General features: G+C 32.1%; 1 protein-coding gene across 1 annotated transcript in view; it reads left to right on the top strand.

Moving 5' to 3' along the window:
• The window catches only part of UTRN (utrophin), a 559,804-nt gene that overhangs the window by 85,107 nt on the left and 459,801 nt on the right, over nucleotides 1-14,896 (top strand). Inside the window, exons 3-8 of the mRNA XM_051997902.1 lie at nucleotides 1,453-1,545; nucleotides 3,299-3,376; nucleotides 7,367-7,459; nucleotides 8,905-9,077; nucleotides 11,827-11,942; nucleotides 12,934-13,094. Of these exons, the coding sequence (XP_051853862.1) occupies nucleotides 1,453-1,545; nucleotides 3,299-3,376; nucleotides 7,367-7,459; nucleotides 8,905-9,077; nucleotides 11,827-11,942; nucleotides 12,934-13,094 (714 nt within the window). The remainder of the gene's footprint in view (nucleotides 1-1,452; nucleotides 1,546-3,298; nucleotides 3,377-7,366; nucleotides 7,460-8,904; nucleotides 9,078-11,826; nucleotides 11,943-12,933; nucleotides 13,095-14,896) is intronic.

Genomic DNA, 14,896 nt, shown 5'->3' on the forward strand with positions numbered 1-14,896 from the left:
TTACTCCCTTTCAAGGATCACTCATTTATTCTCTACCCCACCCTTATCCCATTCCCATTAATATACTTACCTTTCTATACCCCACTCCCTGTGAGTAGGGCATCCTCTCTAAAATCTCTCCCTTATCTTCTCTTCCTATTTCCTTACTCTCTTTATTTCTTTCTGAATTTAGAAGACTTTTATACATACATACAAACATATGTATGTGTATAAAATCTTTTTTTCAAATTACTCCATTACTAATGACAATCTTAGACACAGGGTTTATACTTCCATGTATAAAAAGCAAACCATTTGTCTTTATTTAGTCCCTTCTAATTAGTCTGCCTCTGAGATCTTATATATTAAATTTTCTATTGAGTTTGGGTCTTTTTACAACAAAATCCTGAAAGTCTGGTAATTCATTGAATGTTCTTTTTTTTTCCCTATTCAGGATTATGCTTCAATTTGTTAGATATGATATTTTTGATTGCAATCCTAGTTCTTTAGTTCTTTGATATATTGTGTTACAAAGACCTGAGTCTTTCAGTCTAACTGCTGCTGGATCTTACATAATTATAATTGTGGCTTTGACATATTTGAATTTTTTCTTATTTCTCATGATATTTTCTCCTTGGTCTGGGGGTTTTAGAATTTGGCTATGAAATTCCTGTATATTTTCCATGTAAGATCTCTTTCAGGTGGTGATTGATGGATTTTTATCTATTTCTACTTTCTCCTCTTGTTCTAACACTTCAGAATAATTAAAAAATATTTCTTCTAAGTTTTCATTGGAATGTAGTTGCAACTTTCATAATTTAGAGTTCTGTTCATTTGGAGGTTTTATTTCCCTCCAATTAACATTTCTTCTAAAAAAGGTGAATGTTTAAATTTATATACCTGAGTAAGTCATTTCAAGATTTCTTGTGGGCTTCAGTTTATTCCTATTCCAATAATAATCATAAGAGAATGATGTAACTAAAAACAATGACTATAACAACATAGTAGTAGTAGTAGTATTGTCACCTTATTTCTCATAAGTTTTGGAAATTATAGTTTTCAAGGTAAATTCATATGTTCCTTCATTTTTATCCTTTTAGTAAGCTGGTGAATTCCGTCGGTGGAGCTGTCTACTCCTTTCCTTTCTTTCACAGATGAATTAAGTGAAACTAGGGTATTATAGCTCTTAAAATAGATTGCATTACTACTAGAACTTTTAATAATTATTTTAATAGTAGACAATGTAATCGAACATATGTGAATATATACATGTCGATATATACATATATAAGCACACATGCACACATGCAATATATACATGCTCATGAATATACTCATGACATACAATATGCACACTCATAAACATGCAATATACTTATATACACACACAGATACATACATATAATTAAGTTTACTTACTAGATGTATTAGGAATTGTCAGCTTTTAAGTAAGTTTTTATTTTATTTTTATAGAGTGGAAAGCCACCAATCAAAGATATGTTTACAGATCTCAAAGACGGAAGGAAACTTTTGGATCTTCTAGAGGGGCTCACAGGAACTTCATTGGTAAGAAAAGTTGCATTTTAAAAATTAAGCAATAGATGTTTCAATGAGGGCAGTGAGATTAATTGCCAAATTATTTTAAACATAAACATAAGTGTATTTTTTAGTGATCTTTCCCCAAATTATTTGATGAGTAGCACTCATTCTGTCATCTTGAAAACTTTACTTTTTCCACTGATAAATGATTGTAAAGGTATTAATAATGTAATATCATGCATATAGAGAATGAAAGCAATCATGGTAATGTAACTACTTAGGGAGGGCCATAAGACTTGAATAAGGACATGGAAATAGCTGAGGTTTAGAATTATAGAGGATAAATAAGATAGGATGGTTTCAGTATACACAGAATGTATGCACATTTTAGATATAATTTAAAAGGTGTGTTCATAATTCTATGACTATTTAAAATTTTTTTCTGAGTTATAAAGTCGTCATTTTATGAAAACATTAATAAAATCCCTTTGTGTCACTTAATGCATATTTATATGATACTACTTCAACATCTGAAACTTTGTTATAAGGTTTGAAAAAAAGCATAGTGTGCTTTGTTGGAATGACATGTTGGGGATTTTTTTCCCCTGTGTCTTAACATTGTCCACCCTGTTTCCTTTCTGCCTTCTCTCCTTCTAGGCCACATGGTCTGTGACTTCTGATTCCTTGTTGTAGATAGGGGGAACAGAAAAAGAAATCTATAAATAAGGATTTCCCTCACTCATCAACTCAGAATCTGTACAGCCCTATGTAGCCTTTTGTGAACTTCATCATTTGAAACTTTCTTTACTATTTAAGTCCTAAGTCCTATATTGTCAGCCAGACTTGATCATGGATACTGGCTTTTTGTACAGAGACCTTTCTACATGAATCTTTATCACAGTGTCCTTTTTAGAACTAGAAAGAGTTCCTAAGTTTAAGAGGTGGACCATGGTGGGAGAGAAGAGAAAAGGTTTATAAGACTTATATTCCTTCAACAGCAAAGAAAGAACAACATTTAGCATTTACTTCACATAATTTTGGAAGAAGAAGAGACTTTGGAGATCATTTAGTCTAAGGCACTGTAAAAAAAAATCCCATATGTAGCATTGCTGAAAAGGTGTCATCCTAGTCTTTATACTGACACTTACAATAAGGGAAACCCCCTACTTCCTGAGAAATTTCATTTCATTTTTGGATTATTGTAATTAGGATTTTAAAGTTTATTTTAATTACTTATCATTAATTACTATATAATTACATATCAAGTAATTATTTTAATATGAAATGGCAGTCTAGGTAAGCTTCTCTTCCCTGGTAGTAGCCTCCTCAGATGTGGACTTGTTAAGTGTCTCAAAGTTCCTGTTAATTCTCCAGTAGGCCAGTATTCTATTTCCCTTGTCCTCCATTTTAACTGAGAGCATCCTTCATCCTTTGGGTGTTGGTTGTCTTGTTTGCCTTAGCATAAGAATTCCTAGTTGTGGCACTGTTTCCATCTCAAGTACTATTGCCAGATACTTAGCTCTGAGAAAGCCAAAATTTCCTCCTATGCACATTATGTACTGGTCTGTCTTTGTTAAGAAGGAACTTTATTCCCAAAGGATTTATTGAATATTATTGTAGTAAAAGTATATACATTGCATAATGATATGTATTTAGATCAATACCTAACCAATTACTATAATAAAAGTGTCTTTCTAAAATTCTATTTAATTCTTTTTTAAAAATTCCTTATGTGAAAAGAAAACACACCATAATTTTTGTTTCTGTTTCTATTTTCTAGCCTAAGGAACGTGGTTCCACAAGGGTACATGCTTTAAATAATGTCAACAGAGTTCTACAGGTTTTACATCAGAATAATGTAAGTATGGGATAGAACTTTAAATTTCCTCTGTAAGTGATTTGCTCTATGTGTTAAATGCATATGTGCTATATTAGAGATTCTATGAAGTCTTTTTTAGTTTGGTAAGATAAACCTATCCTATATCTCACTCAGCACAAAAAGACATGTAATAAAAAGTTTTAAAAAGAAATTTTAAAAGAAATTTATCTGATATACAAAAGTATCAATATTTAAATAAGTATATTTAAACTAGTAACATTTGTAGTGCTGCTCCTTAGGAGATACTTTATAAGTCTCTATGAGCATTTGCATACATGTACATGTATATATATATGTACATGAAAAAATTCAAATGAAGATTATCATTAAGCAATTTGGGTGGTAAAGGGAAATAAATATAAAATTTCTTAATTGAACTTTTATTAGACCACCACTGTCCTTAAACAGTGTTGTTGACTTTTATATGTAATAGCATATGTGACGAATCACTGATATTCTTAAATAACTATAGCATTAGCCAAGGCTTGTAGGCATTTATGACTCTTCATGGCCCTGACATATAGGAAAGCATCTCTTAGTTTTGTGAAACCAAAAATTTGCTGTACCTCTGCAAGTATAATTATCATGTTTTTTTTTTTTTTTTTTTCCAACTAAAACTAATTTATTTATTTTTTTATTTAATAATTACATTATATTGACACTCATTTCTGTTCCGATTTTTTTCCCCTCCCTCCCTCCACCCCCTCCCCTAGATGGCAAGCAGTCCTTTATATGTTGGATATGTTGCAGTATATCCTAGATACAATATATGTTTGCAGAACCGAACAGTTCTCTTGTTGCGTAGGGAGAATTGGATTCAGAAGGTATAAATAATCCGGGAAGAAAAACAAAAATGCAGATAGTTCACATTCGTTTCCCAGTGTTCTTTCTTTGGGTGTAGCTGCTTTTGTCCGTCATTTATCAATTGAAACTCAGATCTCTTTGTCAAAGAAATCCACTTCCATCAAAATATGTCCTCATACAATATCGTTGTCGAAGTGTATAATGATCTCCTGGTTCTGCTCATTTCACTTAGCATCAGTTCATGAAGGTCTCTCCAAGCCTCTCTGTATTCATCCTGCTGGTCATTTCTTACAGAACAATAATATTCCATAACATTCATATACCACAATTTACCCAGCCATTCTCCAATTGATGGGCATCCATTCATTTTCCAGTTTCTAGCCACTACAAACAGGGCTGCTACAAACATTTTGGCACATACAGGTCCCTTTCCCTTCTTTAGTATTTCTTTGGATATAAGCCCAATAGAAACACTGCTGGATCAAAGGATATGCACATTTTGATAATTTTTTGGGCATAATTCCAGATTGCTCTCCAGAATGGTTGGATTCGTTCACAACTCCACCAACAATGCATTAGTGTCCCAGTTTTCCCGCATCCCCTCCAACATTCATCATTATTTTTTCCTGTCATCTTAGCCAATCTGACAGGTGTGTAGTGGTATCTCAGAGTTGTCTTAATTTGCATTTCTCTGATCAATAATGATTTGGAACACTCTTTCATATGAGTGGTAATAGTTTCAATCTCATCCTCTGAAAATTGTCTGTTCATATCCTTTGACCATTTATCAATTGGAGAATGGCTTGATTTCTTATAAATTTGAGTCAGTTCTCTATATATTTTGGAAATGAGGCCTTTATCAGAACCTTTAACTGTGAAAATGTTTTCCCAGTTTGTTGCTTCCCTTCTAATCTTGTTTGCATTAGTTTTATTTGTACAAAGGCTTTTTAATTTGATGTAATCGAAATTTTCTATTCTGTGATCAGTAATGGTCTCTAGTTCATCTTTGGTCACAAATTTCTTTCTCCTCCACAAGTCTGAGAGATAAACTATTCTATGTTCCTCTAATTTATTTATAGTCTCGTTCTTTATGCCTAGGTCATAGACCCATTTTGATCTTATCTTGGTATATGGTGTTAAGTGTGGGTCCATGCCTAATTTCTGCCATACTAATTTCCAATTATCCCAGCAGTTTTTATCAAATATTGAATTCTTTTCCCAGAAGTTAGGGGCTTTGGGCTTGTCAAACACTAGATTGCTATAATTGACTATTCTGTCTTGTGAGCCTAGCCTTTTCCACTGATCCACTAATCTATTTCTTAGCCAATACCAAATGGTTTTGGTGACTGCTGCTTTATAATATAATTTTAGATCAGGTACAGCTAGGCCACCTTCATTTGATTTTTTTTTCATTAGTTCCCTTGAGATTCTCGACTTTTTATTGTTCCATATGAATTTTGTTGTTATTTTTTCTAGATCAATAAAATATTTTCTTGGAAGTCTGATTGGTATAGCACTGAATAAATAGATTAGTTTAGGGAGTATTGTCATCTTTATTATGTTCGCTCGGCCAATCCAAGAGCACTTAATATTTTTCCAATTATTTAAGTCTGACTTTATTTGTGTGGAGACTTTTTTATAATTTTGCTCATATAATTCCTGACTTTCCTTTGGTAGATAGATCCCAAATATTTTATGGTATCAACAGTTATTCTGAATGGAATTTCTCTTTGTATCTCTTGCTGTTGGGTTTCGTTGGTGATGTATAAAAATGCTGAGGATTTATGGGGATTTATTTTGTAGCCAGCTACTTTGCTAAAATTATGAATTATTTCCAATAGCTTTTTGGTAGAATCTCTGGGGTTCTCTAGGTATACCATCATATCATCTGCAAAGAGTGATAGTTTGGTTTCCTCATTGCCTACTCTAATTCCTTTTATATCTTTCTCGACTCTTATTGCCGAGGCTAGTGTTTCTAATACGATATTAAATAATAATGGTGATAGTGGGCAACCTTGCTTCACTCCAGATCTTACTGGGAAAGGTTCCAGTTTTTCCCCATTGCACATGATGCTTACTGATGGTTTTAAATATATGCTCCTGACTATTTTAAGGAAAAGTCCATTTATTCCTATGCTCTCAAGTGTTTTTATTAGGAATGGATGTTGGATTTTATCAAATGCTTTTTCTGCATCTATTGAGATGATCATGTGGTTTTTGTTTGTTTGGTTATTGATATAGTCAATTATGCTAATAGTTTTCCTAATATTGAACCAGCCCTGCATTCCTGGTATAAATCCTACTTGGTCATAGTGTATTATCCTGGTGACAATTTTCTGTAATCTTTTTGCTAATATTTGTTTGTTTTTTTAAAACACATTATTTTGTGTCTGTTAGTTATGAGCAAATTAGGCTTATTTTGTATGATTTCTCATGTAGTCATTTATTCTAATAAATAAGAAGAAAGTTGCTCTACTATTGCTGAAATATTTCAAAATATATATGATTTAATTGCTAATAGTAAAAAGAGTGATAATTTCTCTTGGTGGGGGCACTGCTGCCATGGATGCTGATGTTTTTGCTCTGACCTCTTATGAACACCTTAATGAATTTTTGTGACTTTTAAAAATTCAACCCTGGAAGTTAACCCTTTGATGAGGAGGTTTTAAAATTTTTTTTCCTAAGTTAGTCCTTAGAATAGAGGCACATGGTCCACTGCTGAAGTGTATTTTTAGCCTTTTCAATTTGAGGGGAGGGAAGGACCGGTCAGGTCTTGTCCTAAGCTGAGGGAGTCTTTGAGAACTAAAAGTCAACTATAGATTGAAGTTAAATATCCCATAGTACCTTCGAGGAGAGAATGTATTTCAATAATAACATTATTGACTTCTAGTTTTGTCTCACAATATACTGAGTCCAACGACTGTATTTTTGTTCATGAAAAACTAAAGACATGTATAATGTGTTTATTATTTTGTTTAAATGTGCATCTTTGCTATAACTTATTGGGTGTGAGGATGAATGGATGGAATTATTGAGAAGGTGATATCAATTACCAGGTTTTTTTTTTTTTTTAAAAGAACAAGAAAGTATTTATTTAAAAAAAGAGAAGAATACTTAAGGAAAATGATTTGATATAACTGATTTAAGGTCATTTTTTTTTCACAGGTAGAGCTGGTAAACATAGGAGGAACTGATATAGTGGATGGAAATCACAAATTGACACTGGGTTTACTTTGGAGTATCATCTTGCACTGGCAGGTGGGGAAATTTTGTTCTATTTCTCTTCCCCACCCGCAATAGATATCTTTCAGAATATAAAGTTTCCAAACTGTGGGTGTTCTTGTTCTTCTTTAAAATAATATAAAAATGGTTCTTCTCTGGGAGAAAGGGCAGGTTTCTTGGGGAGGTTTTCTGGAGGCAGCCTTAATATCAGTTCAGATCAATAATTACCCCAAATGCAGCCAGGTGATAAAAGTTCAGATCTTTTATTGTCTCCAATATAGCCCAGTTAGCTTAGAGGCCTATTTCTCTGCTTGGTTCCAAGAACTTGCTCCGAATGTCTCCAAATCCAAAGGTTTGTCCTTCAGTCCTCCAGCCAACCAAGGGGAAAATGAAATGGATCTCTCTTGCCTCAGAGAGAAGGCTTTGTCCTTTGCTTCTGCCTCTGCTTTCTTCAGCCTCCACTCCAGCTCCAAGTTGAATCTGTCTTGCCTCTGAGAGAGGGCTTCTGGCTCTGAATCTCCCAAAGTGCTCTATGTCTGCACCAGAGTGCTCCTCTCCAATCTAGCTGAACTCTCTTCCGCCACCAGCCAGCCAAGTGGAAAATATTGGAATGAATCTCTCTTTACTGGGCTTATATATGACTCTTCTGAGAGAATGGGATTATGGGTTTTCTCCCATAGTGCTCTCTGGCCCTAAGAGCTTCAAGGGAGGTGTGAATCACAAAGTTACAAAGTTTACTTTGTGAAACTCCCATACTTGTGAACTCCAATGAGTAAAGGTGTGAACACAAGCATTGTATCAATTAGTTCTACTTAGTACCTTGTTTCAGGTTCTGGCCCAAAACATCAACTCTAATGAGTTAGCAGTTTGTAAAGATTCCAACACCAAACCTATGTTTTCTTGTTTTGTATCCTATTTTTAAAAAGTGTTTTAAGTTTTAAATAATAAAAAAAAAGTTTTTAAAAAAAGTTTTAAAAGATATTCTCACAGTGTGGCAGGTGCACCATTGTCTTGCAAGAGATTGACATATGTTAGAAAAAGGTCTTTTTACTCCTCCTGGTTACAGTGGGTTGGGATTCTTAGGTCCATTATGATGCCAAGGTGAACAGAGGAGTTGGGGGAGAGGTTCAGGGTTAGGAAGAGAGGAAGAGAGAGAGGGAAAAGGAGAGAGATAGAGTACATTTTTGTGATTTTACGTGAGAATAAAATGTAAAAAGTGGCATCATTTTATAAATATATCAATATTTTACTTCAGAGGTATTTAACCTCCCTCCCTCTTTCCTTCCCTTCCTCCCTCCCTCCCTTCCTTCAAAAAAACTAATATTATTTTTTAAAAAATACTTTGTTATATCTGTGGTTTTAAAAAGAACATGTTTTTTGTAAAAGATAATGAGTTGCATAGTTCTGTTTATAGATGTAACATGTTTCATTCAAAGAATTTTTCTAATTGACTTGTCAAATATGTTTACTATATTAAATAGGTAAAAGATGTCATGAAAGATATCATGTCAGATCTACAACAAACAAACAGTGAAAAGATTCTTCTGAGCTGGGTTCGGCAGTCAACAAGGCCTTATAGTCAGGTCAACGTTCTCAATTTCACTACAAGTTGGGCTGATGGATTGGCCTTTAATGCTGTTCTCCATCGACACAAGTGAGAAATTTTATACAGTTTTAGATCATAGAACCATAATGTTATAGATTAATTTGAAGGAGACTTAAGAAATCTTATAGGCCAAATCTATATGAAAGCATGCTTTTTTCTTCTGTAATTTTGAACAACATCTCCTAATTCTATTTGCCCACTTAGCCAAATAATGTATTGTTTTGTAGAAATAATGGTGCCTAAGAAAACCATCAGTGAAGACTTTTTTTGCATGAGAAAATGCTGAGCTCCAGTGTAGCTTCCATGATTTCTTCTACCTACTTTGTAATTTAAACAAAAAAAGTTAAAATGTTTGGCATGCTTTAATCCCACTCTTTAAAGACCAGCTAATCTTATGCATAAACAATAGTGCTTGTTAGTTGCAAGTATTCTTATTGCCAAGACTTTTTTTTAAAAAGCCATTTGAGGGGGAAAAGAAGGATTTCAGTGTATTCAAATACATTTTTTTTCATAGATAATCAAGTAGCATGTAGGCTCTGACATTTGTTTTCATGTATGTGTTTGTATTTTCTCCTAAAATACTAAGTAATTTTTAGTGCATATTTCAAGTTTTTGAAAACCAGCACATTTTTGATGTTTTAAATTGTAGAAATAATCAGTGGTTTCAAGATGGTATTTGTGTAGTGACAGTAAAAATGGACCATTGTTTTTGTGTCTATGTATACACATACTCATAAAGTATGCCTTTATTTATTGAAGGAAGAATGAGTTTATAAATGATATATAAAGAAAGTAGACTTATTGTTGTATAAATATTATAGCTTTGAATTATTTTGTCAATTTCTATTGTATATCATGTACTTAAATCTAGCAAATATAATTGCATATCTACAAAGAATCTTAATTTTTTTTCTAAGTGAGCTATTTTTGTCTTATAGTACATAATGAAAATACAATTTCAGTGCAAAGTGGGCTTCAGTTATTGTGATATTAGTGACCACAAGGAAGGCAAAAATATGGGGAAAATAATGATTAAAATATTTAATAAGACCCTTAACAAGGTCTTATGTGGACTTTGTTGTTGATAGGAAGTCTTCTCGGTAAGAATTGAAAATTAAAGATGAAGCATAACATAACACATCTTTATAGTTGGCACTTTTATTTAACATTTAAAACTCACATAAGAAGCCATTTAAATTTAAGATTCATTACAAGAATAATTATTCCTTTTTCATTTATAGGACAGAAGTAAAAGTCAGTTTAGCTAAAAAGTTATTGTTTCACATTGGTATCAGAAATAATGTATACTGTGATTTCTGAATTTTCTCATTTTCGATTTATTGATTTCAGTTCCCACAGTTGCTTTTTCTTTTTTGTTCTACTCTTCGTTCTACACTATTTTTGCAGTTCTTTCAGCAGTAATTATCTCATAGCTTTATAGCCTCATATTTATAAATTGGCAAACGCTACTCATGAAGAAACTTTAAGAGAGATTTATACTATGTTCTTGTAAGTGGGGTGGGGGGAATAAGGCATATAAGCAAAATCACTTCAACTCTCTAAAGAGTGAGCTTTGTGAGGTGCTGGGTGAGATAAAAGTTCAGAAATGCATGGCCTCATAATTAAAGTTATAGATTAGAAAGATTATTTAATATTCTTAAATAACTCTAATAATTATAATTAAATTAGAAGATTATTGAATGTTCTTAAATAACCCTAAGAAGACTAAATGCACAAGATATACAAAAGCAAAGTGCATTTTAGCAGTCCTTGCTAAAATGTCAAAGATTTTGTTTTTGGAGGAGGGTAATATTTTGAGTTTGTTTTTAAAACATGAATAGAGATTGAGCAAGCAAGGAGAGTGTTTTGTTAAAGGAAGATTACTTCAGGTTTATCAGCATGATCAAACGAATGGACTTGAGAAAGTATGGTGATTTTTATGGGGAATAGTTAACTAGAGAAGAAGATGGAAAGATAGAATAGCAAATTGTGGAAAGTCTTGAATGTTGTGCAAAGATACTTGAGTTTTACAGATAGGCAGTAAAACCAACAAAGAAATTTAATCTAAAGAATGATGGGAATTGATTGATAAAAGAAATTTAGTGTGACCACACAGTGATGGAATAATTGGAGATAGAGAGTAGATCTGAGAAGATATGTAGATATGTATTCAATAGTCCAAATCGATGTTGTTGGAATTTAATATGAATGTTTTAGTAGTGGCAATAGAAAGGAACTGGTAGCCATGAAAAAATGAGAGAAGTCAATTTCATAGAGTCTGGCCATAGATTGTGTGTGAGAAATCATATAGAATAGTCAAAGTTGGTACTGAAGTTCTACATGATAAACAGGAAAATAGTAGTTTAGCTAACAGAAATTAGAAGGAAGAACAGTTGATTTTTGCAGAAAATTAGTCCTTTAAGAGAAATGAAGATTCATAAATAGGATACTAAGGAAAATCGCAATTCACTCAGTAGGGATATGACCATACTTTTTCCCTTAGAGTTTGAGTGCCCAATAAATGTTGAGTGAATCAATTTTTCTGATATATTTCTTTTTGCAAATTATGTTTGGTTATTGGTTATATATGTAGCTCATATTGATTATTGATATATTGATTATACACATAGCTCATTCAAGATTTGTAATATGTTTTATGATATTTGGATTATAGACAATAGTGATATAGAAAGCAAATCATTATTTTTATTTACAAGACCCAAAACAAACTTTATATTAGACTATCATAATAATTACATTGTCTTTTATGTTGACTTTGTTGATCTTGTTTTTTCAGACCCGATCTCTTTAACTGGGATAGAGTTACTAAAATGTCCCCAATTGAGAGACTGGAACATGCTTTTAACAAGGCTCAAAAACATCTGGGAATTGAAAAGCTATTAGATCCTGAAGGTACTGTACAAGATTTTCATTTCTAACTTTTAAGTATATTAAGGCATTTTGTTATTCAAAAAATTGGGCACAATTGCCATTGCCTTAAGAGGTATTATGTATTTGACTATATGCCAACTTTTGACTGTACTTTGGCAGTAAACACATGCATAGGTCCTTGAATTTGAAAAGAAATGTTCTAAAATATTTATTTTTAGCTAATATAAGGACCCTTAAGCAGGTTGCAACAAGTATGTTACATTTGTTTAATTTAAAATGTAAGGCTATGCATTTCCACAGAGATTTTTTTTTTACTTAAAATATTTTTCATTAAATATTAAATTATATTATATATATAATACTAAAATATTAAAATATTTTACTTAAAATATTCCTGATTTTTACCTAAGTGACACACCAATTTCAAATGATAAATGGATTAGTTTTGATATTTTTTTGGTTTATTTATCATAAATTAAGATGTTATTCACTGTTTCTTTTCAGTACAAATTTTAGAGGTGAAGTGTGTGTGTGTCAAATTTGTAAATTTGTATATACTATGTAGAATATAAAATTTAAAAAGATAATTTCTTTGGAATACCATAATTCACTACCTTTTTAATTGATGATATGTAGTGACAAATAATTTTTAAATTTTCTTTATTACTGCCAAAAAGTTTTGGTAAAAGAACCAAAGTTTGATAGCTAATATGGCTACTGGGAACATAGCTATATTATCTGCACACATGAATTTGGAATATTTTTGCATAACTTTCTGGGTAGGGAATATATAAAATTAAATATTTTTATGCCTCTCATATCATACAGAATAGCAATTTAGTGAATTATGGTATTTCAAAGAAATAATTTATTAACTTGATATGCTATTGACTAGTTATTGTTCATGTGAAAATTGGAGGATTATGATTTCTAACTTTGAGTCATTAATATGTTCTATTCACTTATTTTACATGAGAAATTTAAGCTATTTTTTATTTCCTTCCATTTATAGATGTTGCTGTTCAGCTTCCTGACAAGAAATCCATAATTATGTATTTAACATCTTTGTTTGAGGTGCTTCCTCAGCAAGTCACCATGGAAGACATTCGGGAAGTTGAAACTCTTCCAAGGCGATATAAGAAAGAATGTGAAGAAGGGGAATTTACTGTTCAAGTAAGTGTAAGAGAATTCTTATACCTGGAAGTCGTTTGGAAGGTCATTCATTATACATAACAGAATGTCAAGTCTCGGAGTTGTCAAATGAAGATGTTGTCTCCATTTGAGACAATTAAGTGGAACCGTGGATAGATAGAGCATTCAGCAAAATCTGAATTCAAATGCAACCTTAGACATTTACCTGAACAAATCACTTAACTTTCAAATATAAAAGAATTAATAACACCTATCTACCAGAGTTGTTTTGAGGATGAAATTTATAAGGCATTTAGCACTGTGCCTGGCACATTGTAGACACTGCTAAGCCATTATCATCACCATCATACTCACTATTATTATTATCATTAAAAATATTATCCACATACCTACTAAATTTCAGAGCTGTTTTCTAAAATTCTTAACTGAATCTTTTTTCCTACTACCATCTGGGTCATCTTTGGTGTTTGTCTTCTTTCTTAATATCTTTCTAATCTTTTCTCCCAAAATAATAGAATTAAAAACAAAATAAAACAAAGTATGCCATTAAGAAGTGATAGAGACTCCTTTGCTTTTATACTGGTACATTCTGTTATTATAATATTACTTTTTTTTTTTTTTTTTTTAAGTACTAGAATGCTAGCTACCCTACATTTCAAGTTATATACCTTAGTTCAAGCTCTCATCAGCTTTCCTTTCAATTATTGCTGTGGTCTCTCAATTGGTCTCCTTCTTTCCAGTTTCTCATTATTCTAATAGAAAAATTTATTGCTGCTGAAGTAATTTTCCTTAAGTGCTATTCTACCCATGCCACTTTTCTACTCAATCATTTTCAGTGGCTTCCTATTGCCTCTAGGGTAAAATATAAACTCCTCTTGTCAGCTTTTAAAGCCCTATTCAATGTTGTCCCAGTTTATCTTTCCAGACTTCTGATTTCAGCTGCCTAATCAAATTGGACTTCTCTATGTATTTCTCATTTAGGACCATCTTCCATCTCCTTCTTTCGAAGGTCTTCAACAGCATCCTGTTAACCGCCTAGAGTTCCTCTCTTTAACATTTAGTTCAAGCTGAATCTTTCTTTCTTGGAAGCCATTCCTAATTCTCTCGGTTGGCAGTGATCTCTTCCAGATTATTTCAGAGCCATTAAATTGCATATTATTATTATTAATTTGATAATTATGTTCAACATTTTTACACACACACATACACTCATATATTTATTTTATACTTATCTCCCTCATTACATTATAAACTCATTGTGAATAGGGATTATTTTGTTCTTTGTATGTATATTCTTACTCCCTAACAGCTGCATAGTAAGCCTTTAATAAATATTATCTGATTGATTTTCTCTAAAATTGCCATGGCATTCTCACCTCTATTTGGAAAAGAATGTAGTATAACTGTATTTCTAGGACATATTTTTAAATAGATAGAGGACTCCATCTCTCGTCTGGAAGACTAGATCTCATATCTAGTAGAAAATGTAGTGTGAACTAGAGAAAATTCAATTTAACAGTATTTGTTATGAGAATGTTACTCCTTTGAGTTTTAATCTGCTTATTTGCAAAATGGAATAATAATGCCTTTAGTCCAGTAGTAAGGCTAAAATGAAATAATAAATATGAAGTGCTTTGAAAAACTCAAGGCAGTATATAAATTTCAGCTGCTGATATTGTGGCTATTATCATTGGCCACCATCACTATTTCTACTACCATCTCCTACTTTTTAGCCATCAGTTTCCTCACAGGGAATTATTCAACTGGCCAATATTTTCAAATGAGTTTAATAAAATATTTTGCTTGCCCTGACCTGTTATTGT

This window comes from Antechinus flavipes, chromosome 4 (assembly GCF_016432865.1).
Source record: "Antechinus flavipes isolate AdamAnt ecotype Samford, QLD, Australia chromosome 4, AdamAnt_v2, whole genome shotgun sequence".
Classification (NCBI taxonomy): Eukaryota; Metazoa; Chordata; class Mammalia; order Dasyuromorphia; family Dasyuridae; genus Antechinus; species Antechinus flavipes.